The sequence below is a fragment of the Rana temporaria genome, chromosome 1 (assembly GCF_905171775.1).
Source record: "Rana temporaria chromosome 1, aRanTem1.1, whole genome shotgun sequence".
In the NCBI taxonomy this organism is placed as follows: Eukaryota; Metazoa; Chordata; class Amphibia; order Anura; family Ranidae; genus Rana; species Rana temporaria.
The window spans coordinates 466006563-466034155 of NC_053489.1; the positions used below are offsets into that span (position 1 = coordinate 466006563).

Below are 27593 nucleotides of genomic sequence, written 5' to 3' on the forward strand. Positions count from 1 at the left end.
GATGCCCTGTGTGCATGAGGCCTGGTTTGTCATGGTGTACATGGCTTTGTGTTTTAGTCACACTGTACACGCCCCATGGGACGGCTAATACTGTACACCGAGTCAGGGATGGCAATGGAACCCTCGTTCAAGAATTCTCCAATACAGCCATAGCTCACCATACAGCCCCGCCCACTGTAATCGTACACATTCCCTTTGCCTGCCCTCTATATGGGAAGAAGCTCCTCCCCCCGAAGCCGGCTTCTATGGGCGGAGACTTGCTGCTCTCCGAGCTCCAGCACGTTGTACGGCGGTGTGACTCGTTCCTTGTTGTCATAGCACGTCACTCTCCATTTAGCAGGCCGGTCATAGCTCCGCCCAGCATCTCCGCCACGCCCTCTCGTCGTCTCCTCCCCGCCTGTCCTGTGGGCGCTACCGGGTGAAGCATGGCGGCGGTGGAGAGCAGAGTGTGTGAGACGGCGGACTGCACCAGCGAGGCCAAGCTGCAGTGTCCGACCTGCATCAAGCTGGGCATCCACGGCTCGTATTTCTGCTCGCAGGTACTTGTCCGATGGCAGGCAGAGGAGGAGGGGGGCTGTGTATTGCTTGGTGTGTAGATGTGGGCAGACAGCTCCTATATGTGCGGATTACAGACAGCTCCCCATGTGCTCAGCACACCCTGACCTTATAGAGAAAAGAGCACATGGGAGGCTCAGAGATCATAGATGACAGTCTATGGAGCTCATCCTCCTTTTACTTCCTGCTGACAACTCGTGTGAATGGCATCTACTTCCTGTGTGTGGGTGTCAGTGTACTGTACCCAGCCATCAATGCTCGGGCAAGGGACATCAAACATACACCTAGTCATGATGGCCTATTCTACTTTATTACCATTCTAGCCAAAAGAGAAACCTAGACCTGGTCATGAAGCCCAATTCTAGCCAAAAGAGAACCCTAGACATCAAGCCCCGTTCTACTTTATTACCATTCCAGCCATCAGAGAACCCTAGACCTGGTCATCATGGCCTATTCTACTTTATTACCATTCCAGCCATCAGAGAACCCTAGACCTGGCCACCAAGCCCCATTCTACTGTATTACCATTCCAGCCATCAGAGAACCCTAGACCTGGCCACCAAGCCCCATTCTACTTTATTACCATTCCAGCCATCAGAGAACCCTAGACCTGGCCATCAAGCCCCGTTCTACTTCATTACCATTCCAGCCATCGGAGAACCCTAGACCTGGCCACCAAGCCCCATTCTACTTTATTACCATTCCAGCCATCAGAGAACCCTAGACCTGGCCATCAAGCCCCGTTCTACTTCATTACCATTCCAGCCATCGGAGAACCCTAGACCTGGCCACCAAGCCCCATTCTACTTTATTACCATTCCAGCCATCAGAGAAACCTAGACCTGGTCATCATGGCCTATTCTACTTTACCATTCCAGCCATCAGAGAAACCTAGACCTGGCCATCATGGCCTATTCTACTTTACCATTCCAGCCATCAGAGAAACCTAGACCTGGTCATCATGGCCTATTCTACTTTATTACCATTCCAGCCATCAGAGAAACCTAGACCTGGTCATCATGGCCTATTCTACTTTATTACCATTCCAGCCATCAGAGAAACCTAGACCTGGTCATCAAGCCCCATTCTAGCCATCAGAGAACCCTAGACCTGGTCATCAAGCCCCATTCTACTTTATTACCATTCCAGCCATCAGAGAAACCTAGACCTGATCATCAAGCCCCATTCTAGCCATCAGAGAACCCTAGACCTGGTCATCATGGCCTATTCTACTTTATTACCATTCCAGCCATCAGAGAAACCTAGACCTGATCATCAAGCCCCATTCTAGCCATCAGAGAACCCTAGACCTGGTCATCATGGCCTATTCTACTTTATTACCATTCCAGCCATCAGAGAAACCTAGACCTGGTCATCAAGCCCCGTTCTACTTTATTACCATTCCAGCCATCAGAGAAACCTAGACCTGGCCATCATGGCCTATTCTACTTTACCATTCCAGCCATCAGAGAAACCTAGACCTGGTCATCATGGCCTATTCTACTTTATTACCATTCCAGCCATCAGAGAAACCTAGACCTGATCATCAAGCCCCATTCTAGCCATCAGAGAACCCTAGACCTGGTCATCATGGCCTATTCTACTTTATTACCATTCCAGCCATCAGAGAAACCTAGACCTGGTCATCAAGCCCCGTTCTACTTTATTACCATTCCAGCCACCAGAGAAACCTAGACCTGGTCATCTAGCCCCGTTATACTTTATTACCATTCCAGCCATCAGAGAACCCTAGACCTGGCCACCAAGCCCCATTCTACTTTATTACCATTCCAGGCAGCTAGTGAGACCTAGTCAGTAAGAACCGAAATTCTACTTGCCATTCTAGACAGTTCTGATTTTCATTCTAAAAGAGCAGAATGGTCATGTTTGTCACCTTATTAGGAGTCCATTCACCTCAAGTACTCGCATTTAGATACGTACAGTGTTTAGATGTGTACAGTTTTCATTCACATGAATGGCTACATGTTTGTGTGATTTTTTTTATTTTTTTTGCATAAAATCTGTGGCTTTAAACAAAGGCTTCCACGCCTTCCCTTTTATTTTTCTGTGCAGCTAAACAGTTTTGCAAGTATGTGTATGGGCTTGTTGGTTATTATCGTGCTTTTAGATGCACACAATTCTGCACATGTAAATTCAGTGTTTTTTTTTGTGAGCACTACTTCATGCCACAATCTCTACGGTCCAGGTGCGTTTCTGCATGTGTGTTTACGATGTGTCCCCCCTCCCCATTTTCTCCATTTCAATTCAGGACATGTGTGTTCCAGTGCATTTTTCATGTGTTTTGCCTCATACAGAAAAAATGCAGCACGCTCTACCTTTTTGTTAACCGCACTGTACTTTTTTTTTGGCCTGGTTCACACTGTTTCAACATATACTCTGACTTTGTTAGCACATGCTGCATGACGTGTACACATCAATGGTTCCCTCTGAGAGCTGTCTTTAACTGATCCGACAAGTCTGAGCGACTTTAGAAAAGGTTCCTGCACTACTTCGGTCTGTTTTCTGCCCATTCAATATCATTGAAGATCGGATCGGTCAGATCCTCCTCCTAACCATCTCACTTGTGACATCTGACTTGTGACATCTGACGTGATCACTGCAGCAGGAAAAGGAATTTGTCACACTGGGATTGTTTTGATTGGTCAAAAGACAAGTCGGACTATCTCAAAGTCGGAACAAAATAATATCTTGTTCATTCAAGTCGGCTGGAAGTAAGACCAATGTCCAAAGTAGGATTGACAGTCGTATCATACCAGTGTGAGGCTAATTACGGGAAGCAGAATCGGGTGTTTTTTTTTTTTTTTTTTTTTTTTTTTTTTTTAAATCAATGCACTACTTACCGTTTTAGAGAGAGATGTTCTCCGTGGCTTCCGGGTATGGGCTGCGGGACTGGGCGTTCCTATTTGATTGACAGCCTTCCGACCGTCGCATACAGCGCGTCGCGCATTTCCGAATATGGCTGAACGTCGGTGCGCAGGCGCCGCACCGACGTTTGGCAACTCGTGACGCGCTGTATGCGACGGTCGGAAGGTCAAATAGGAACGCCCAGTCCTGAAGACCATACCCGGAAGCGGCGGAGAACATCTATCTCTAAAACGGTAAGTACTGCATTGATTCCCCCCCCCCCCCCCCCCCCACTTGTAAGACGATGACGTCATTTGCCAGTATGCATCACATACAAACACATTATGAAATACCGTATTTATCGCGGTATTGCGCGCTCCGGCGTATAGCGCGCACCCCTAAAGTGGACCCGCATTCCTGTAAAAAAAAAAACATTTTAGTACTTACAGTTTTAGTGTCTTGCGCGGCGTCCATCGGCGGCCTCGTCGGGTCCGGCGTCCGTCTGCGGCTTCGGTGGTGTCCTCATCGGGTCCGGCGTCCTTCTGCGGTGACCTCCCCGCGCCGAGTTTGAACCACTGCGCCGGCATATACCGAGCGCACTACTCTTGGGTATACTCGGGCAGGCTGATTTTCAGGGCAACAAAGTGCGCGGTATACGCCGATTAAATACGGTACTTAAAGCGGAGTTCCAGCCTTTTTATGTTTATTAAAAGTTAGCAGCTACAAAAAGTGAGAGAGGATGGAAGTAGGAATGGCGCTAGCTTTTAAAGCGCAGTGCTGATGTGGTTAATGGTGTTACTTAATAGTGAAAAACGCAGTGACATATAATCAAATACAGGTAAATTGGTGCATTTTAATAAAACCTCATTTTGAAATCCTAGTACGGAAAGTAAAGGAAAATGCTGGTGATATCCAAAATGTATGTGTGTGTGTGTGTGTGTGTGTGTGTAAATAGCAATGCAATTAAGTGAAAATAGATGAAATTGCTTGAGCAGCTGCGATTAAAAACACAGTTCCTAGTGATCCAAAAAAAAAAAATATATAATAAAATAGTGCACCTTAATAAAATCCTTGTGCTACAAAGGCTAGTGATATCCACTCCAAAGGTGTGAGAAATGACAAAGAAAAAAATAAGTGCCAATAATTATAAATAAATGATAAAAATAAAAATTAGAAAGTGCTTCATGCTGTTGTGAACGTCTAGTTCTATGCTTCACACAGTGATCCACTCCAATCTGTGCTCCTATATGGACCGCACTCACCAGATGTGTGCCCCCTCTTGGGGTTTACAGCATTCAGTGTATGCCACTGTGCAGCACTCTGGCAAAGGCACGTCCTGGTGGTGCTCTCAGTGTTTATCCCATATACAGGAAAAAAGGAAGGGGTCCCAAGATAGTGTAGTACTGTTTAAAAATGCAGCTTTTATTGGTAAGACAAATGGGTACTCACAATTTTGTTGAAATGACAGAGCATTACTTTAGCATGCAGAAAACGGAAGTGTTGTGGCTTTCTGTCGGATCGCTAAGCTACAAAAAGTGTAGCTGCTGACTTTTAATAAACAGACACTTACCTGTTCCACGGTCCATCGCTGCGGCCACTCGGAGTGTCGCTCCCCCCCCTCTGCCGGCGCCTCCATTCAAAGACTGTGGGCACCCGACTGTGACAGCTTTCGGCTTCACGGTCAGGCACGCACATGCGCGATTCGCGTTGCGCACTCTGAGTGGTCAGGCGATCTCCTGGGACCTATCACGTGTCCCAGGAGATTGCCTAGAGGGAGGGTCCGCCTAAGGCAAGAGGAGGATTCATAGGCATTTCCTGAGCGAAAGGAGGAAGTGGAACAGGAAGTCCCACTTACCGAAGCGCCCCCCCCCCCCAAAAAAAAATTACTTGCCAAATGTGGCATGTGAGGGGGCTAGGAGTGCTTAAAGCCCCCTCCTCCACAGTTAGAAACACACCTAGGGAACACAATTGGCCCCCTTCCCTGCCAGTGACATACAGTAAACATTTTTATAGCACTAATCGCTGTATAAATGCCAATGGTCCCAAAAATGTGTCCGATGTGTCTGCCATAATGTTGCAGTCCCAATAAAAATAGCAAATCGCCATCGTCGATAGTAAAAATGCTATAAATCTCCTATTTTGTAGACTCTATATAATCAATATACGCGTATTGCGATTTATTTATATATCTTTTTTTCAATTTTTGCTAAAAATATGTAGAATAAGTATGGGCCTAAACTGAAAAAAATAGCTTTTTTTTTTTTTTTTTTTTTTTAATGGGGATATTTATTATAGCAAAGAGTACAACTTTTTTTTTCATTTTTTTTTTTTTCAAAATGGACTTTCTGTTTATAGTGCAAAAAATAAAAACCGCAGAGATGATAAAATACCATTAAAAAAAAAAAAGCTATTTGTGGGGAAAAATTGCCAGTTAAAGTGACAGTGCCAAATCGCCAAAAATGGCATGGTCATTTAGCAGCCAAATCTTCCGGGGGCAGAAGTGGTAAATAAAAAGAAATCGTGGACATCATTCATTCATTCATTCATTCATTCATTCATTCAGAGTTTTGTGACTGGGTCGGCTTGTAACGGTCAATGAACCACCAGGGTGCTGTTGAGTGCTCTATGTAGTTCATTGTCTCTTCCTGTCAGTGTGTAACTGTACGATGTTACAAGCAGACGGCTTACACGGTCTGCAGGAGTCCTGCATGGCACTCACAATCTGCTGATCGTGGGTTAAAACTTTTCAGGCACTTGCAAAAATAAAAAATTGTTGTGCATTTATTCTCTTTTTGAAAAGGTGAACTTCTTAAAAAAAAAAAAACTGGACTTCATCTGGTGTGAACCAGCGCTGAAGTTTGGGGTTGAAAAAACAAACATACTCTTCACAATGCTTCAGCATCAGTCTAATGCTGCAGCTTTCCCACACCAACCTGACAACTGAGCAATCACATGACCACTGATCGCTCAGTTCTCTGTCTTCTCAGAGCAGAGACTGTTGTTTACCACTCTGCTCCTCCAGTGCTCACTGGAGCACCGGACTGGAGCGAGGGTGGGCCCAGCTGGCTCCAGTGCTCACTGGGTGGCAATCGCATCTGGGTGGGATCCTTCTAGAATCTGTCAGCTGACAACAGGCTTTAGCCCTCCGTCAGCTGATTCTGGGTCACAGTAGTGCAAAAGTAAGCTCCCTCCTGTGACCCACAAAATAGCTTTGGCTATACTTCTGATTAGCTTTGTGTATGTTATTGGAGGAACTTTACCCGGGCATGGGAACATTTAAAAACTAAGTATTTAAAAACAAAACAAAAAAAAAAAACACCTATGTTGATGAATAAAAGTGCATTTATCTGTTTTTTGTTTTTCAAAGCATTGAAGGTGCCATAAATGGAGCACAGGTGCAATAGTCTGGCTCCTGCAGACTCTTGGCTAGATTCAGGTAGGCAGGCTTATCCTTGCGGCGGCGTAGTGTATCGTGTTTACACTACGCCGCCGTAAGTTAGCGAGGCAAGTACATGATTCACAAAGTACTTGCCTGCTAAGTTACGGCGGCGTATCGTAAATGCGGCGGGCGTAAGCGCGCCTAATTCAAAATGGGCTGAGGGGGCGTGTTTTATGTTAATTTGGGTTGACCTGACGTGATTGACGTTTTTTTGGAACGGCGCATGCGCCGTCCATGTACATATCGGTGTGCATTGCGGCTAAGTACACTGCACGGTCCTATTGGTTTTGACGTGGACGTAAATCCCTATTCACGGACGACTTGCGCAAACGACGTAAAATTTTCAAATTTCGACGCGGGAACGACGGCCATACTTAACATTACTATTCCAGCTATTTGATGGAATAACTTTAGGCCTAATAATGCGTTACGTAAACGGCGTATCTGTACTGCGCCGGGCGTACGTTCGTGAATAGGCGTATCTAGTGATTTACATATTCTACGCCGACCGCAATGGAAGCGCCACCTCGCGGTTAGCCTAAAAATTACACTTTAGGATACGACGGTGTAAGACACTTGCGCCGCTCGTATCTGAGCCTAATTTAAGCGTATCTGGTTACCAGACTACGCTTAAATTAGCGCCGGCGCACATTCAGACTTAGGCTGGTGTTTCTGAATCCACCGATCTGCCTTCAGCTCAGAAGGCACATGCCTTCAGTTAGGCCTTGTTCACAGAGGTGTACTACAGAATGCATGTGTGCGATTGCCTGCATGGGGGTGCATGGATGCAGCCATTGCTCTTAATTTGAAAGCTTTATGGGTACACAGCCTTGAATACAGTTTCCACATATGGGTCTGTGAAGCCGCTGCATCCCAATTGACATTAAAAGGATTGTCTGCATGGGAGTGCATAAAATGCCTGTACATCCCTGTGCTAGCAAATGTAGTGCGCTGTACAGCGCTGAGGAAAGTGTCATTGCACTCAGATCACAGATGCAGTGACGTTACTTCATTTGTGCTCCACTGAGAACTACACGTCCCTCTGCTGCAGTAAAAAGTGGGACTGGGAGTTTTTTCATTCACGGATTCCTGTGAAAGAATGACATGACTGTGCATGTGGGGTTATGCCAAATTCAAATAATGGCAGAAGCTTCAGAATGGCATGCAGTTGGTGGCTGCAGACTGTGACCATTTTTCATTATGGCTACGTTTATAGGTATGCTGCCTGTGATAACTGTCAGTTGCTGAATTGTCAAGCCATAAGATGTCTGGTGCCATAACCGGTCTCATGTGCAGCACCATGGCAACTGCAGATTAAGCAGGGTGAGATGGCAGCTTCCTTGGCTGTAAGGATATGAGGGTTTTGTTCCGCATTTAAAAAAAACAAAAAAAAAACATACCGTACCAGTCCATGGCTTTCAGCTTAGTTTTCCTCTAACTAGCCTGTAACAAAATTGCAGTATTTTTATTTATTTTTTCCAGGAAGCTAGTTCAGTTTTAAAATTGTACGACAGCAAAAGTTGGCTGTTCATGCTCACCAACTGTTGGGCAATAAATCTGTTACGTTGGTTTATCCGATCGTGTGTATGCAAGTTGGTCCAACTAAAATCCGATGTACAAACACGCATGCTCCGAACCAGTGTTAAACATCAGCCAACAGCAGCAGAAGTTGTCCAAAGGGTGGCGGTAAAGAGTTGGAGAAAAAAAAAATGTGGTTTGGTGAATGTTGGCTGAAAATGTTGTGCCGTGTGTTTGCAGAACAAATTCATGGCCAACGCCCTTCGGACCCAATTGTAAAAATAAATTTTTTTTTATTTAAATACGGACACCAAACTATGCCTTACTGACACTGTCCACTTTTAGGCTCCATTCACATCTAGGCGTTTTCACGCCAGACGCCTGCCGCTATTGCAGCCTGCAATACTCTGGAGGGGTGATTTTACATTGTCGGCTATGGAGATGGTTCACATCTCCACGCCGAACGCCTGAAGCTCAAAACAAGTTCCGGACCCTTTTTTTCGGGCGGCTTCGGCGTTCGGGCATAGCCGACAGTGTAAAATCACCCCTCCAGCAAAAAAAAAGCTGGAAAAAGACGCGTTTTGTCGCCGCAAATCGCGGGACAAAACGCCTATTTAATGTCGCCGCATATCCCCCCGACGCAAAGGTGTGAATGCAGCCTTAAGGCAGGTTAAGTTTTTTTTTTTTTTTTTTTCTATATTTTTATAGTGACCTTTTGTTTTATATTTTTCAACATTTCCCTCTCTATTAAGTTACTTTGCTAGTTACATTTTTAAAGGGGCATCAAACCCTGGTGATCGATGATCTTTCATGTTGTTCAGGTAGATCAGCACCCCTCAGAGGTTGTTACCCATGTTCTAGGACCTATGTTTTGCAGTAACGCGCATCAGTGTGTTTTTCTTTTTCTTTCCCCCTTCCCTATTTTGAGTGGCACCCCTAACTCGCTAAACCATTGCACACGTGATACACCTATGTTGTGGCGTACAACAGCACACGGTAATGGACTACAGTGCAATGTGGTTCCCTGGTCAAAATGTTGCAGGTCCTAGTTTAGGTCTGTTTTGGTGTATTGGCAGCCCATTCAAATTATTCAGTTGCCTTCATACAACGTACATGCATCAAAACACAAATGTGAATGGATACTTAAAGTATGGCCAAAGCTATTTTGGCCCTACTTCTTCTATGGATCACAGTTCATCTGTACTCCTGTGATCTGTTTTCACACAACAGCAGGTTAAAGTTGGCTGATGTCACAGAGCCAGTCCTGGCTTCTGATGCTTTGGTGTATGAGATAAACTGCTTATTTTACACTGTACACTACACTGTATCTGAGCACCACAGGTGCTATTTCATTCATTAACAATTTTCAGAGCAAACTTCCCCATCCATCCATGTCCCTATGCTTTATTTTGCTGAGAAATTACTTGGAAATAAACCTCTTAGCATCGCTGGCCACATCCATCTTAAAGTGGAGGTTCACCCTAAAACAATTATCTAACATTACATCCAGCATACTAACGACATATACAGTATGCAGGTTTTTTTTTTCCGTCGTACATACCGTTATATTGTGTCTCCCCCCCCCCCCCCCCCCCCCGGCTTCCGGGTTCTGATTCCCGCGGGACTGGGCGTTCCTATCCCTGGGTTAGATGATTGACGTCTGGTGAAAAACTTCCCATGGCACACAAGGCACGTTGCCAGTTTTCCGTAAATGGCCGACCTGCGAGTCGGCGCTATACGGCGCCTGCCACGTAGAGCTGACTGCGCAGGCGCCATATAGAGCCGACTCGTCAGGTTTTAGGGAGGCCGGGAAGGGTTGAACTAACCTGTAGGCTTTGTCCTTCTCACAGGTCGCCCCAAGTGTGCACCAGCGCTCTGAGCCGCAGGGAGGGCGAGCCATCGCTGTGATGCAAAAACACCGCCATTAAGCTGCTCTCTTCACTTCCGGGTTTTTCCTAGGAGGAAGCACTGAGCTCCAAGCCTCCTTCTGAACGTGAGGAAGAGGAACCGCATCACAGGAAGTGGGCGGCGCCACAGACACAGTGCAACCTGGAAGTGTTGGGCTGCCGGGAGACAGAGTGGAGAGTGGTGTGGAAGTGGTCGGCTTGCTGTACCAGCAGCCCAGGACACAGCCAACCTCCTCATAGAACAAGAGGAATGGAAGGCAAATGCTACTGCAGGCAGTTCCAGGTTGGGGACTGGTGAGTACAAAATCCCCCTTGGGAAAAGGAGGAGGAAAATGGAAGGAGAGGTCCTGGCTTCCAGGGTCTGAGACCATGGGGCCAGCCAGAGCAGGAAACTGGATTTCACGTCTCACCTTACCTTTTTCTCCTCCCCAGTACAACCTGCAGTCCCAGGGGAAGACAGAGTAATGTTATACATATGTTTTATACCTCTTGTCTTACAGGCTCCCCCAGCGGAACCCAGGAGGCCTCAGTACAGTCTCCTGCCGCAACAGGGCATAGTTACTCCAAAAAATGTGGGAACTGTAAGGATAAGCTCCCAAAGTCCCACTCGAAGCCCTTTTGCTATAAATGTATAAACAATTTAGCAGGGAAGGAGGCTGCTGCAATGATGAAAAGTTTCCTTGCATCCATGCAGACGGAAATGCTGGCAGCTGTTAAAGCTTTCCGTGAAGCAGCCAGACAGTCAGCGACTCTGAGTCCTGACACAGAGGAACTTACACCTAGAGAAGGCACATTCTCTCAAGAAAGCCTCTTTACAGGGGGACCCAGTGCCCTCCTCCCGCCCTCACTAGTACTCCCTCTAGGCCAGGCAGAGGAAGGGCGAGACTTGGAAAGCCAGGCCAGATCAGGACACAGCTCAGAGGGAGAGTTGGATATAGACTCCTTTAGCCAGTGACGGGAGGAGACAAGGCTAAGGAGACACCTCTTTGCTGTAGAAGATCTGGACAGACTCCTCCAGGCAATATACGCCACAGAGGAGATTCCAGAAACCCCTAAAGCAACCTCAGCACAGGATAAGGTTTATAGGGGGCTGAGCAAATCTCAATCTAGAGTATTCCCACTCCACCAATCCCATAAGCATCTAGTCCTACAGGAATGGAGAGAGCCTGAAAGGAGGATTGTCAGACAAAAAACTTGGAAATGGAGATTTCCCTTTCACCAAACTGATTAGGAGACTTTCTTCAAGCTCCCAAGACTGGATGCGGCTTTGTCGCAAGTCACCAAGTTGTCTGACCTTTCCTTTGAGGATGCAGGCAGTATTAAGGATTTGATGGACCGCAGAGCAGAATCCCTCCTTAGAAAAGCTTGGGAAGCTAATACAGCAGCCATGGGTCCAGCCTTAGCAGCAGCCTGTGTAGCCAGAAATACAGATTCCTGGGTGGAGAAGCTCACCAAGCACCTGTCCCAGAGAACCGAATCAGAGGATGTTATCGATTCTCTAACAGGGATAGGAAAAGCTTACCTTGCGGATGCAGCAATCGAATCTGCAAGAGCTTCGGCTAAATGGCAGCATTAATTAACTCGGCTAGAAGAGCTGTCTGGATTAAAGCCTGGGAAGGAGATGTGACATCTAAGGGTAAGCTATGTGGCCTTCCCTTTCAAGGTTTATTGATTTTTGGCCAGGGCCTGGACGATGTCCTGTGAAGGTCATCAGAAAAAGGTAAAACGTTTTCAGTTAAACCCAAGAAAGAGGGGTTTAGGAAAACTTTTCGAGGCCCCCCTGGGCAAGCAAAGCACAGAACCAAAAAGGAACCCAACAAACAGTGGGGTTATGGTAAGGGAAATAAAAAGAACTTACTGTTCCCCCTCTCCAAAAGCTGGCGACAAGCAAACTAAGTAACGCTAAGATCAGAGTGTGGGGACGGTTGTCCCAATTTGTTCCTCAGCGGGAAAAGATTTCGGACAGCACTTACATTTGCCGATTCCTACGAGAAGGTTATTGTCTGGAATTTTCGGCAACACCCCCCTCTATGATCACTCTTGCACATCCTCCCAGGGGTGCCCTAAAAAGCCATGGGGAAAATATCCCCTGATAGTAAATTTAAGAAACCTGAACAAGTTCCCGGAATACAAAAAATTTACTATGGAAAGTATCTATTCGTTACGGAAGAACCTCATGAAGGAAGCCTTCGTGACGACTCTGGACCTCAAAGATGCCTACCTACACACGCCAATCCACGTGGATCATCAGGCATATTTGAGGTTTGCGGTGGTGGTTGGAGGAGAGATCCTTCACTGGCAATTCAGAGCCCTACCATTTGGACTAACAGCCAGTCAAAGGATTTTTACAAAAATCCTAGCAGAGGCAGTAGCCTTTCTGCATCTCCAGGGTATATCTCTAATACTTTACCTGGACGATCTACTGATCTCCTGACAGTCAGCCTCCCAGGTCACGTTGAATACCAACAAAGCAGTATCAGTCCTAAAAAACCTGGGTTGGATAGTCAATACAGAGAAATCCTCCCTCAAACCAGAACAGGTCAAGACCTTCTTGGGCTACATAGTGGACACCAGGCAGCAGAAGCTCTTCCTGCCAGAAGTCAAAGTGGCAAAATTGGCTTCAGCAGTAGGGGATCTGAGAAAGACCCCGTTGCACTCCAGAAGGGAGATTCTGAGAACCCTAGGCCTGATGTCAACGAGTATACCAGCAATAGTCTGGGCACAACTTCACTCAAGGACGCTTCATTTCTTCTTCCTGTCCTCTTGGGACAAAAAGGAGTCCCTGGATCAGGATATACTGCTCACTCCTCAGGTCCTGTCATCCCTGGAGTGGTGGACAATTCCCCAAAACCTAAAAAAAGGTCGACCATGGGCTCAGTGGAACCCGGTAAAGGTCACCAGATGCCAGTTCATGGGGGTGGGGTGCCCACCTAAAGAAGAAAAAAGCCTAAGGGCAATGGAACATCTCACTAGCTCGGATGTCATCCAACTACAGGGAGCTCAGAGCAGGAGGGCAGGGCTCGACAAATCCTGGTCGCCATGGCGACCAGAAATAGCATACTGGCAAGTGGGGGCTTGGCTAGGATGGTGGACATGGCCCGGTCCTCGTACTGCCCTTCACTGTCATTTTGGAATGTGATTACTGCTCCATCCCCGCTGATGCCGGTAAGAGACCAGCACTGCAGCCACCATTTTTTTTTTTTTTTGTTTTGTTCCATAGGACCGGCGCTCCAGACTTGGCCAAAGCCTCGGTCCTACTTTTTTAGGCGAGGCTTCGGCCTAGTCCGTGGCCTTTTCCCAGGATCGCGGCGGACTAGGCCAAAGCCTCGCCTCAAACTTGGGACCGGCGCTCCGCGGACGAAGCTGCGGCCTCGCCTAAAACATCCTGCTCGCTGCGATCCTGGGAAAAGGCCGCAAGCGTCATCAGGCTGCGGGCAGGATGTTTCAGGCGAGGCCGTGACGTCGGCCTATTCTGCGGAGCGCCGGTCCCATGGAACCGGCGCGGTGTCCATCAGGAGAAAAAAAAAATGATTGTTACTGGGATTCATGGAAAACTGAAGAACTCAAGTCTCTTTTCCAAATTACTTCAAAGCAAATTATAGATGGGTAAAATTTCAGATTCACATGCTAGAAACTGTTGACGGCATCCATTAGCAAATACTATGATTGACATCCCTGTGCCCCTTGGCTGTGCTGACAGCAGTAAATGCATGTAGGGCCAAAACAACTAATCGATTAACCACTTCCAGACCCGCTCATGTACATTTACGTTGGCACTTTAAAGATGGATATCTCGGTAACGGCAGCAGCTGCTGCCACAACCGAGGTATCCATCTTTAGTGACAATGGTCCTGTAAATAACGGCGGTCTCCACGGCGGATTCGCCGCAAGATCGCCGTTATCGGTGGCGGGAGATGGCCCCCCCCCCTCCCGCCGCTTACCGGAGCCGTCGGTAGCGGCGGAGGCGATCGGGACTGTTCGGCTGTTCACCAAAAGAGAGCTCTATTTGTTTGAAATAAAAATTTGGTTTGACAATGCTGTACCCAAATTGTGTGGTCATGCAATGCTGTACCCAAAGTTGACAGCGCTGAAAGCTGAAAATTTGGCCTGAGCAGGAAATAAAGCCTAGCTAAAACTAGGAAAAGAATTGTAACAACTTGATATGTGGCCCTTGCCTCGATTTTTTTCTTCTGCTTTTAGTTGAAATATTGCTCTGTCCCACCCACCCCCGCAGTCTTCTGGCTTAATCCGCCATTCATAGAAGCTGTATGGCTTTTAAGAATGGTGGATTGGGCAGAAAAGTGGAAAACATTGATGACGATCTTCTTGTATTAACCCCTACTGCACCAGATGATTATGGCGGTCGGGGGGGGATTGGTCAGGACGCAGATGCTTTCTACAGAAAGCAAAATAATCCAGACAAGGGACATAACACATTAACTGTAAGTAATGTCGCTTGTGCCAATTTCCCTTTTTTAGTTTTAGGCTTTAATGAAGTAACTGGAGCATAGAAACAGAGCTGCAGTGCAGGACAGAAAATGCAGATTTCTGCAGAGCACACGCAGGCTGCATTGAGTGAGAACAGAGTACATGCAAAAAACTTTCTTTTTTTTTTTTTTTTTGCCCTTGCAGAGATTGGTGTTTTTTTCCCAAGTACAGCAAAACTGCACACTAAATCATCTGTAAACCCTCTTGACTTTTTACACTAATATTGTAATGCAGGCATGCAAGGAACAAATATTTTGGCAAGGGGGGGAAAATGGTTTCGAACTATTCTATTCAATGAAAGCTCTAATTTTTTGGACATTTCAACCAGATGGTATGGCAGATGGCACACTATTTGCCCCTCACTTTTGGTATTCAGTTAGGAGTATCCTTGGTTGTTTTTCAGGCCTCCAAGGAGCTTGAATGTGGGTGGCGGGTGGTGTTGGAAATTGTAACATTGAACTCCCAGGCAGATGGTTAAATACAGAGATGTATTGCATATAGGGGAGCTTTTTTACCAGCCAAAGGATGTTTTACTCTGTACAAGAAATGCAGTGGTGACATCTCCATCTCCAACCTGCTGAGTGAACAGTGAAGGAACAGCAGAAGACTAAAAAAGCCATCCCTCTGTTCACTCTGCTTTCCCTTTCTGTTAAGGTCCTTGTCGGCACATTTGCATGCAATACGCCTGATCCTGCCCCTTCCTCTCAGATTCTGATTAATGTATAGGGAAGTGCAATAAATGAAAGACCACATCCCTATGTGACTATAAATTGCAGATAGCTGACATAATAATCCCACACCCTGGAAATGTATGATTTTTTTTCTTGCAGGTCACACATACTTAATTTAAACTAGCTGCCAGTTTAAATTGTGTGTCCTGCAACAGTGTGAGTTGCATTCTAAACTAAAAATGTGTTACGTTCTCTCTGACTAAAGATAATGCATCCGCTTACCTAACTGCTTTTAGAACAAACAGCTGTTTTATCTGTTTTTTTTGTGTATCCTCTTCTCTCCACCCTCTGCATTATACACAGGTTAATTTCATGAGTCATGTAAAGTGGGTGGGTAGCTTTTGTCTGCACCTAGCCTTTTGTGTCTATGATGGACTTTATTGAAGCTAGGATTAGCATTAAATGCTTAGCATTTACATTTCAAATCGCATAATACGCCTTAAAGAACAAGGTTGCATTAAAATGTAAAAGTTCTATATATTTTTTTTTTTTTTTAACAAAGATGGTGAAAAGTAAACTTATTTGCATTTTTTTTTTTCCTATGAGTGTAGTACTTTTACCATCTATTGCATCAATCTGTTGTAGATAGGGGTGCAATGGATCAAAAAACTCACGGTTCGGATCGTTCCTCGTATCAGGAGTCACGGATCGGATCGTTTTTCGGATCGGCAAAAAAAAAAATTCCCCCCCCACTGTAATATCCACATCTCCTCCAGCCCCGCCCCCCCCCCCCACTGTAATATCCACATCTTCTCCCCCCCCCTCTCTCGGTGCAGACGGACCCCCCCAGTAGTAGGACTCCCGGTGTGTGTGTGTAGCGGTGTGTCCCATGAGTGCGGGCTCCTCCTCCTCTGTGATTGTAAACAGAGGAGGGCCGTTGCCGGGTGTACCAAGATGGCCGCGGCTCCGGAGCTAGGCCGAAGCCGCGGCCTTTCCTAATGTTTTGGCCGTGGCTCCGAAGCTAGGCCGAAGCCGCGGCCATAACATTAGGAAAGGCCGCGGCTTCGGCCTAGCTCCGGAGCCGCGGCAATCCGCGGATCAGTGTGTACCGATCTGAAGGGGGTGACCCGTTCGGATCACGGATCAACTGTGATCCGTTGCACCCCTAGTTGTAGATATACCGTATATACTCTAGTATAAGCCGAGGCACCTAATTTTACCACAGAGAACTTATTGACTCAAGTATAAGCCTAGGGTGTTTATCTGCATGCCTCACTGTGCCCATGACTAGACTGATGTTTAACATGGGAGTCTAAAAAAAAGGGGTGCCCAGCTTTGAAAAATCGGTGCTCCCCGGCCATAGGTCCCCCAGACAACAAACTATGCACACTTGTAGAGGAAGAGCTGGGCTACATGTGTGCCGGGTCCCCAAAGTCTGGAACATCAGGTGCAAAAAGGTGACTCGAGTATAACCCACATAAAAAAATGTGCTGAAAAACTCGTCTTATTCTTGAGTATATACAGTATTCTTGTTTGCCTATGTACCGATGTCGGCTTAGAAACTGCATTTTGATCAGTTCTTGTACAGTAGTTTACAGTGCAGTGTACAGAATGTGTCCAATTCTAAGAAGTGCTATTTTTAGTGCTTTTGATAGTTTGCATTTTCGTCCAATAAGTTGCATGGCTCTTAGAGTGGTGCTGGTATAAATGGTGTGGTTTTTCTTGCACTTTATTTGCTAGGAATTGTGTTGCGGTCTTCATGAGAACTTCTCTACATGTAACAGGATGGATTTGATTTAAATCGATAGTAAAAATGCTTGATTCAAATCATAATCTTTAAAGAGCCACTGTTATCTCTGTCCCGTAGCAGTCCCTCTGACCCGCTGTTGATCGCCATCAGTCCCCTTTACTTTAAATAGGAAGTAAACCCCCCCTGAAAAAATGGGGGGGAAGCCCCCTGCAAGACAAAGGCATAATCGGCTAGTATGCATAGCATACTAGCTGATTATGTATTGCTTACCTCAAAACGAAGCCACCGCAGCGGTCCACGTCTCTGGTCGCCGACATGTTGTCCCAGAGTGACTTCCGGGTATCGCGCTGTGATTGGCCGGAGCAGCGATGATGTCACTCCACGCATGCACACAAAAAACGGCATAAGCTGGGGAAGAAACGGCAGAGTTTTTTTTTTCGTCCCGACGCATGCGCACTCAGGCGGACTACAAGTGAAATATCTCCTAAACGGCGCACGTTTAGGGGATATTTCCACTACGTATTGGTAAGCCTTGTTCTAGGCTTGCCTATAGGTAGAAGTCCAAAAAGTGCGTTACAACCACTTTATGACCCCTTTTACACCGGAGGTGTTTTTCGGGCGCTAAAGGGCTAACAATAGCGCCTGAAAAATGCCTCCCCTGCAGCCCTAATGTGAAAGCAAAGTACTTTCACACTGGGGCGCTGCGCTGGCAGGACCCTGCACACTGTGCAGGGACCGCCCTGTCAGATCTCCGCTCTCGTCTATGGGGGGATCGGACGAACACATCTGTCTGTTCATTGATCTGCAGACGGAAGAAAAAATATGATTTTTTTTCTTTTCCCCCGTCTGCAGAAACGGACCATAGCGGGGACCGATGAGATCCCATAGAAATATATGTATTTCAAACGAAAACTGATGGATGAAATACGGACATACGGTCCGCACGTGTGAAAGGGCCCTAAAGAGGAAGTAAACCCTGGACGATTTTTTTTTTTTTTTTTTTTCAATCTATGTATACTGCTAAGTATTGCAAATGAAAACGCATATAAATCGGCCAAAAATTAGGTTAGGAAATACCTATTGTATCTTATTTAGATTATCTTCTCTTGCGGGTTTTGGTCGTGCCATTTCTACTGCCGTTTCTTGAATCAATTCAACACGTCATTTCCGCCCTTACTATGATTTATTTTACAAATCTTGCGCATGCGGCGTAGCGTCGAAACCAAGCCTCTATCTTGATTGCCGTTACTACGGCAACAGAGCGTACCCATAGCTGAAGGCAAATCAAAGGGGGAGAAGCAGGAAGGTGATGATTACATTGCAGCATCTTCACTTCACCTGTGCCGTTCTGAGAAGAAGGTAGTGAATGCTAATGACCCAGCATGCAGAGCAGACAGAAATGGCACACATAGTGTGCTGTTAAACAATGTACCTACCTAGTGCGAAATCGCGGCTGACGTCACTGAACAATGCAGGACCATTAATATGCTATATAGATTTTAAAGAGATTAAGTTGTAGTGGAGGGTTTACAACCACTTTAAGTTTTTGAGGATGACTTGCTCTACAGTACTTGGAACTACAGAGGTCACCAAGGACTTGTTTTAAAGTTCTACTTTTTGTGCTTCCTATTTTTTTTAAAGCCAGCAAAATAAAATTGTTCTTTGTAGAAATAATAATTTTGCCTTTGGTTTTTCAGAAGTATGAGGACAGTAATTTGATATTTGGGTGAATTCTGTTGGTGAGCTTTTGATAGTTACATGCAAACCAGAAAGAGAAATGACATCCAAGGAGCACACATTCAACACCAGGTGACAGGAGTTCGCCAGGCAGCTAAAAATAACACCACGACTATTAAAAGATGCCGTACGCATTCTTGGCATCCTTCTTTTTATTTTATGTGTGTTCTTGTAAGTACATTGTCCATTCCACAATAGCGGTAGTTTGGGTACTTTCTTCCCACCCGCTAATAATTATGCACAACATAGCCCAAAACAAAAAACGCACAGATTAGACAAATCACTTAAGCCATTGGAACAGCTTGACAGCCAAGCACCTAGCATTTTCAGGAGTGGTTTACAATGTTGATCTACATAATGGGTGTTCAACCTGTGGCCCTCCAGCTGTTGCGGAACTACAAGTCCCATGAGGCATTGCAAGCCGCTGACCGTTACAAGCTTGATTTCCACAGGCAGAGGCCACTTTGAAAATGCTCCCTGTACTAGGTCTGACTTTGATCCTACGTCAGCCCATTGAATATCATTGAAGTCGGATCAAAGTCGGAACACCGTCTTGCATGCTCCGACTTTTGTCCTCTGCTGATCTTGAGGGGGAACTCCACGCCAAATTTGAAATAGAAAACTGGTATGGATTTTAAGGGGAACCCCTAAAGACTATCAATCTTCATTTAAAGTGACACTGTCCTGGCTTTTTTGGACCTCCAGAAAGGAGATGGGCCATCGGTATATACCACCAAAAGAAGCTCTATTGTGTGGGGGATTTTTTTTTTATTTCATATGAATACAGTTTTGCATGACTGGTCAGGAAGTGCCCAGGATTGAAGTGGTTAACATCTTTTATTCCAATAAAAACCTTCCTATATTTTTTTTCAAGCGAACATAGCTTTTAATTTTTTTTTCTTTTGCAGGAGTGTTTCAGAGGAAGCTGGGCAACACACAAACTACTGCACAAAAAAGCAAGTAAGTAGTTTGGCTTAATAGAACATTGTTTGAACTCATCTGACTAAATACGAGCATGGCCGCTTACGCACAAGGCAAATTGTCATAGTTCTGAGCTGAATTACAAATCTACCTGATATGAACAATTTTTTAATTTGGTTGATTTTTGTTTCCTCCTGCTTGGTCACTGTCAAAATTCAATGTAAAAAAAAAAAAAAGTTTGCAAGGGTCTCTGACACAAGATCGGTGCTGTGTCAGCTGAAATAAGATGCATGCTAAGAGAAATAGCTTGACAAGTACAGGAGATAATATAGGGCGGGCCCCCACCCACTCTGTCATATTCAGTGCAAAAGAATGCATGGACTCTAGCCACAGTTAAAATATTTTCTATGAAAGGGTAAAAAAAATACTAAGAATCAGTACAAATACAATATGTTTAAATGGACCTGATCTTAAAAAAACAAACAAAACTCTAATGTAAAAACAATACTGACGTGCAAGTACTACTACTACCGATACCCGTGTCTTAGATTCATTTGTATGTTAGGCCCAGGCTGTACAGGACATTGACTGCACTCCAATTTGAACTTGACCCTTGTGACACTAAGCCTGCCATCTGTTTTTCAGCTGTCAAATGACAACACCTTCACTGTCCACTGATGATCTGGCTTTTGAATGTTGAATAATAATGATGGGACTGAGGAGCTAGCAGTGCTTAATATAGACTCGGAGTGAAATGTGAGGCCTGGTGTATAGCTTTGGCCTAGGATCTTGAGTGCTCCCCGGCTACATGGCATCAATTTGAAGACTACCACATTTTACTAGCTTACTCTCCACAAGGCTTTAGCACGTTTTAATCCAGATCGATAATTTCTTGGCTTTTATTTATATTCTGCACAAATCTTGGGCTAGATCTGAACACAGCCAAATATTATGACCACCTATTAAAGGGGTTGTAAAGGTACAATTTTTTTTCCCCCCTAAATAGCTTCCTTTACCTTAGTGCAGTCCTCCTTCACTTACCTCATCCTTTAATTTTTTTGTTTTTAAATGTCCTTATTTCTTCTGAGAAATCCTCACTTCCTGTTCTTCTGTCTGCAACTCCACACAGTAATGCAAGGCTTTCTCCCTGGTGTGGAGTGTCGTGCTCGCCCCCTCCCTACAGCAGAGTCAGGACGCTCTCTACGATGCAGATAAAGTGGGCGTCCTGATTCTCCTGTAGTCCAAGTGAGGGGGCGAGCATGACACTCCACACCAGGGATAAAGCCTTGCATTACTGTGTGTAGTTACAGACAGAAGAACAGGAAGTGAGGATTTCTCAGAAGAAATAAGGACATTTAAAAGCAAAATGGAAGGATGAGGTAAGTGAAGGAGGACTGCACTAAGGTAAAGGAAGCTATTTAGGGGGGGGGGGGGAAATTGTACCTTTACAACCCCTTTAATAGGTGGTCATGTTATTGTGGGAGGTCATAATATTTGGCTGTGTTCAGATCTAGCCCAAGATTTGTGCAGAGTATAAATAAAAGCCAAGAAATTATCTATCTGGATTAAAAAGTGCTAAAGCCTTGTGGAGAGTAAGCTAGTAAATTGTGGTAGTCTTCAGATTGATGCCATGTAGCCGGGGAGCACTCAAGATCCTAGGCCAAAGCTATACACCAGGCCTCACATTTCACTCCGAGTCTATATTAAGCACTGCTAGCTCCTCAGTCCCATCATTATTATTCAACATTCAAAAGCCAGATCATCAGTGGACAGCTGAAAAACAGATGGCTTGTGTCTGTTACTCCACACAGTAATGCAAGGCTTTCTCCCTGGTGTGGAGTGTCATGCTCGCCCCCTCACTTGGACTACAGGAGAATCAGGACGCCCACTTTCTCTATCTGCATCGTAGAGAGCGTCCTGACTCTGCTGTAGGGAGGGGGCGAGCACTACACTCCACACCAGGGAGAAAGCCTTGCATTACTGTGTGGAGTTGCAGACAGAAGAACAGGAAGTGAGGATTTCTCAGAAGAAATAAGGACATTTAAAAGCAAAATTGAAGGATGAGGTAAGTGAAGGAGGACTGCACTAAGGTAAAGGAAGCTATTTAGGGGAAAAAAATTGTACCTTTACAACCCTTTTAAGTGGGTCTCCAAACCACGCCCTTGGTAGCAGATCACTGCCTTCTACACATGGTGCATCCTGGTGCCATCTCTTTCCCTGGTCAGTGACGCACATGCACCTGGCCAGCCACATGATGAAAACGTGACTTATCAGATCAGGCCATCTTCTTCCATTGCTTCAATTCTTATGCTCCCAAACATGGACACCCTGACACTTTCTGCAGCTAGCAAAGCACAGCAATGCACTGTGTGTCCTGACACCTTTTTATTTAGAGCCAGCATAAGCTTTTGTGGCTGTTTGAGCTACAGTAGCTTTTCTACTGGATTGGACTACATGGGTCAGCCTTCGCTCCTATGTGCATCAGTGAGCCTTGGCCACCCTGTTGCTGGTTTTATTTCCTTAGGAACATCCCACAAGAGCTGCAGTTTTGGAGTTGCTGTCGCTTAGCCCGTGTCAAAGTCGCTCAAATCCTTACACTTCCTTTTTTTTTTTTTTTTTCTCTCTCTGCTTTCAACATGTCATCTTCATGAACATTTTTACGTTCTGCATCATATAGCTTGTCCCACTTTGATGCCATTGCAATGAGATCATCCATGTTTACTTTATCTGCCAGTAGTGATAACATTATGGCTGATCAGTGTAAATACTTGTTCTAAAATAAAATGAGCATTTAATTGTACTAAATGTGTGTGTTTTTTTTATTTATTTTTTTATTATTATTTTGTTTATATAGAAGATGACAAAGGCAAGCGTGTGGTTTCACCATGGTCTATGGAAGGTGACGCCAACACAGATCCTTGGCCAGGCTATAGATATACTGGAAAACTTAAACCATACTATCCACTGGTAAGTTTACATATCTTGGTCTCTACTGTTTTTCATAGAGGTGTGCGAGTATCACTGCAAAGTAAGAAAAATCACCCTTTGGGTGTTTTTCTCTTGGCTCGTTACTTTATATTTATATATATATATATTAGAAAGTAATATATTTTGTCTTTTTGATTACTGATCAATGCTGGAGTCGCTCACAAAAGACTGTTCTCTTCATATGTTTCCTAAAGCCTGGTACACACAGGCAGTTTTTGTTTGGTTCAACCCAGTGGGCTGAATAAAATAATGGAGCTTGCTGTACTAACTATGCAATGCTAGTAGGGCGCTCTCCCTGCTGTGCTTTTGTGTTCTGGCGGGGACCACCCCCTTGCCAAAACACAGCAGTCAGCGCTCGTATCTGTTGGCTGGGAGCGATGTTCGGATGCCGATTAGCTGCTGATTTTCCAGCATGCTCGTTTGACAGAAGCCGGTTTTGGACACTACTGAACTGACAGTTTTCAGGACGTTTGTCGGCTCGTGTGTACCTATCGCAAAAAGGGTAGCCACTATGCCCACTTTATTTCCAGCGGCCTCTGGTCTTGTTTTATCCTCTGTAGTTTTACAGTGAGCGGCAATGTAATTACTTGCTGTGGTGGGTGGGCCTAGGGTTCTTGGACTCCCATTATGACCTACCCGCTCACCTTTCTTTGAGTGACAGGCCAGGGACACCTGGTCTGTCATATTCACCCACACCTGCAATTGAAAGGCTATGCAAGAGTACTTGGTTTCTCTCTAAAAGCACCCTCCTATTATACTTTTCTCATTACTCTGTTTATACTGTAAGCACTTGGCACCCATTTTGCAAAATATGCATGAGATGTACATAATCATTTAATATGCCCTTTTTATGTATTAATACATGTAGCTAAAAAAGAGCATGTGGCACAGTGTATGCTGCGATTAGTGGCGCACTTCTGACTCAAAAATGCCCAAAGTCCCACTCACATGCACACCTGTTGTGTATACATATTCTCAGTGTATCATGGGAGTTGTAATCTCAGTAAGTGGCGCAAAACAGTAAGAGGAATTGAAGTTTTGAGATGCCTCCTCAAAGTGCCTGGGCATTGGCGAATCTCCCTGTATACAGAAATTGCATCGCTGGGTTTTAAACAGTAAAGCCCTTTGTACAGGGGCCGAATGCCTGCAGATTTCGGCTTGTTCCGTAACCTTGTATATGCCAGCTGGTCTGATGGAAGCAAGCTGTTTTAGCTAGCTTCTGTTCGATGAGCAAGCAGGAAAACCAGCAGCTAACGGGCTCCTGATCAGTGCTCTCAGCAGCTGATTTGGAGTGTTCTGGCAGGGGGTCCGTCCCGTCGGAACACAACAGCTCGGTGGGGAAGATCATTGTACTAATATCATATCGTTCGTACATCGGTTCCGACCGGAGCTGACTTTTTTTTTTTTTTTTCTTGTTCGACCCGCTGGGTTGCATGGAAAAAAAAAATATGCCAGTAGTATGTACCAGGCTTAAGTTTTTAGGAAAAACGAAGTTCAAAGGAAAAAAAAATTGTTGCACTAATACACCTGACTTATTGTATAGATTTTATAAGGAACGTAGAGTTCTTGTGCATAAGTCTGCATGATCACTTCTGTTTTTCACTGTTTGATTTACAGACGCCCATGCGACCTGTCCCAAGTTATATACAGAGGCCAGATTATGCAGATCATCCTTTAGGTAATTTTTTATATGACTTTAATATTTGCTTTTTAACATCTATTTTGTGTAGGCGCCAAAGGGGATTCAATTCTCAGTGTATGGCCGCCTCTCTTTTAAAATCTCAAGTACTTTTTGGTAATCTAGTGTATATTTGGCTTCTGTAAATTTTTGTATGCTGTGTATAGCAATGGGCTGATACGGTAACCTATGCTCTCATGTGCACAACCTTCCAGTACAGGTACATATAGGAACTCTCTCTCGTGTCAAAGACCTATAAAAAAAGATGTATATTTAATGGTGTGGGTTTTTTATTTTACACAGACACAGAAGACTTGTTGGAAGTTAAATCTGCTAGTTGAGATCTATCCAGAACCGTTGTATTGGTTTTGGTTGGACTTATGGTGATTCATATATTTTATTATTTTTCCCTAGGAGTGTCAGAGTCTGAGCAAGCCTTAAAAGGAACCTCACAAATCAAAGTTCTTTGTGCAGAAGATATAGAAGGAATGCGTATAGTGTGTAAGGTAAGGCGTGTGCGTGTCTTGGCGTCATTTTAGTGGTCTTGATGCTCTACTGATTCAACATAAAATAATAGTTTTTCTTCTCTTTCTCAGCCCAATGATGGACAAATCTTAATTCTATTTTAGATTCCAGCATTTAATTGTGTAGAACACTAAAATAACAGTTTCTATTCTAAAAATTGTTTTGTTTTTAACTCAGCTGGCGAGAGAAGTACTTGGAGTCGCAGCCATGATGGTTAGATCTGGAGTCACTACTGAGGAGATAGACCATGCTGTCCATTTGGTGAGAGCTAGTGTAACTTGGTATTAAAAAAGCGGCATACTTGAAAATGGCTTTTAACACTTTGAAGCTGGTGCCTTTTTTAAGGGGTTTAGGATGCTGAGGCTTATGATCATGTGACCACTGACTGTAACGGTGGTCACATGATCAGAAAGCTCCCGATTTGAGAGCTTTTCATTAGTCGCTACTAACTGTGCTGGGGGTGAACGCTCTCGGCACAGCTGTATGCCACTAATTCACACAAATATGCGGCAGCTCTACGCCAAGGCCCATCTGCCGAGAGGTCGCTTATTTGCGCACGCCTAGCACCAACGGGTACATTTTATGGCTTCTATATTGCATCTGTGGACTTTTGATAAATAGTAAGTGTTCCACAAATAATGCAAAATAGGTGAGCCACCATGGTCTAAGTGTGGGGTGGGGGATGTTATAGAGCCTAAAAAGACCTGATCTGTGCTTTTTAGACTTGTTTGTATGTACGGCTTTCCTTTCTTATTCTCTTAGGACTTGGGCAGCATTCACACCTGAGAATTTCAAAGTTGCATGTCTTTGCTGCGATTTTTGTACAGGTCACTAATGTAAAAAGCAGAAAAATGGCTGTAATCTGTCCCACAGAAGCTCATCTATTTTTTTTTTTTTTTTTTTTTTTTTTCTAAACTTAATGAGTTTTTCAGGCGTTTTGCTTCAGGTGACAAAAAACACTCAGATGTGAACAGGTCATTAAAATAAATGGGATTTTGCTTTGTTGGGCATTTTTTTTTCATGTGTTTTTTCAACCGTTTTTTTATGAGCTGAAAACACTCAGGTGTGAATGCAGCCCAAGTCTTTTATACTCTGTTCTTATTTGGCTTGTTTAGAAGACACTGCCTAGTTACTTCATCATTGAATTCCATTTACAAAACTAAAAAGAAGTTAGACTAATTATTACTTTATGGCAGCTTCTGGAAATTCTTACCAATTGTATAGTCACGTTTTGTAAAGCTGGGTGCGGTTTGCAGTCTGTGTCCTGTGCGCTTCTGTTCACCGTTCCGGTGCTATCTTCCCTGAACCTTACCCAAAAACGCACAGGGCCCTTTTCGAAACCACACTGCAGCCTCTGGATATGTGTGAACCGGCTCTATAAAAAGACAGACACACTCGCATGTTATGTGAATTGGCATGTGGTTAAATGCATCCAATTCACATATATGTGAACCCAGCCTGTGTACAGGACACCTCCAGTTTATCATTTTACAGAAAAATACAGTGGCTGCAGTGTGAAAAAGGAAAGGTAATTTTTAATATTTAGATGCAATATTGATTGTATAGCAATTGTTTGCTATATATTTTTTTTTTTTTTATTTGTGATTTTTTTTCCTGCAAAAGCAGTGTTGCCCTTAAGGTTTGCTTTAATCAGCCACACATGCGATTTGAAAATTTGTTTCTGTGCATACTTTGCTAGCCAAACTCAAATGTTTCACGTTATGTGTTGGCACAAAAGGTCTTGGTCTAGCAAGACTAATTTTGGCAATGGAGCGTTGAGAGTGGACAGGCATTAAGAGGAGGCAGGTTGTGCAGTCATTGTGGTTACATAATTTACATGTATGTACTGTAGATTTCAGTATGCACAAAATATTTGATTGGGACAAAATCGTCTTTTCTTAATGTGCTTCTTGCATTGTCACTATAGGCATGCATTTCAAGAAATTGTTACCCTTCTCCACTGAATTATTATAACTTTCCGAAGTCATGCTGCACATCAGTAAATGAAGTGATCTGCCATGGTATTCCAGACAGGAGGCCTTTGCAGGATGGAGACATTGTAAACGGTATTTCTTAGCAATACTTAATACAGAAAATAAAGGAAGATTGCCATGGGTGTTTTTGAGTAATCTCTTTAAGTGCAGGCATGTAATTTAACATCCATTTGTGGTGTTTTCCAGTGGACATTACAGTTTATTGCAATGGTTATCACGGTGATCTCAATGAGACATTTTATATTGGAGAAGTTGAGGAGGGAGCCAGAAAGCTTGTCCAGACAACCTATGAGTGCCTAATGCAGGCTATTGATGAGGGTGAGTACTCGGTTGATACAAGTTTGAGACTATATTCACATGTGGCTTGTCCTAAGAACAACATATGATTAACTATAAACTGCAGGAATGTTTTTCTGTTGCATTGCTAAAAAATAAGAAGGCATTACTGACTGGCGGTTCAGTGCAATCTATTGACATACAAAAAAGGCTTTTGAACGACTCATTGTAATTGATATAGCTCAAAGCCTGTACAGTATCTGTGATTTCACTGTGCAACT

At 44.5% G+C, this 27593-nt stretch overlaps 1 protein-coding gene across 1 annotated transcript in view; it reads left to right on the forward strand.

The window, feature by feature from the left end:
* The first annotated feature begins 350 nt into the window (after positions 1–350).
* The window catches only part of METAP1 (methionyl aminopeptidase 1), a 48439-nt gene continuing 21196 nt past the window's right edge, over positions 351–27593 (forward strand). The window contains exons 1-8 of the mRNA XM_040328171.1: positions 351–539; positions 19839–19890; positions 22706–22818; positions 24457–24517; positions 24932–25023; positions 25220–25303; positions 26970–27108; positions 27223–27354. Of these exons, the coding sequence (XP_040184105.1) occupies positions 426–539; positions 19839–19890; positions 22706–22818; positions 24457–24517; positions 24932–25023; positions 25220–25303; positions 26970–27108; positions 27223–27354 (787 nt within the window). The 5' untranslated portion in view covers positions 351–425. The remainder of the gene's footprint in view (positions 540–19838; positions 19891–22705; positions 22819–24456; positions 24518–24931; positions 25024–25219; positions 25304–26969; positions 27109–27222; positions 27355–27593) is intronic.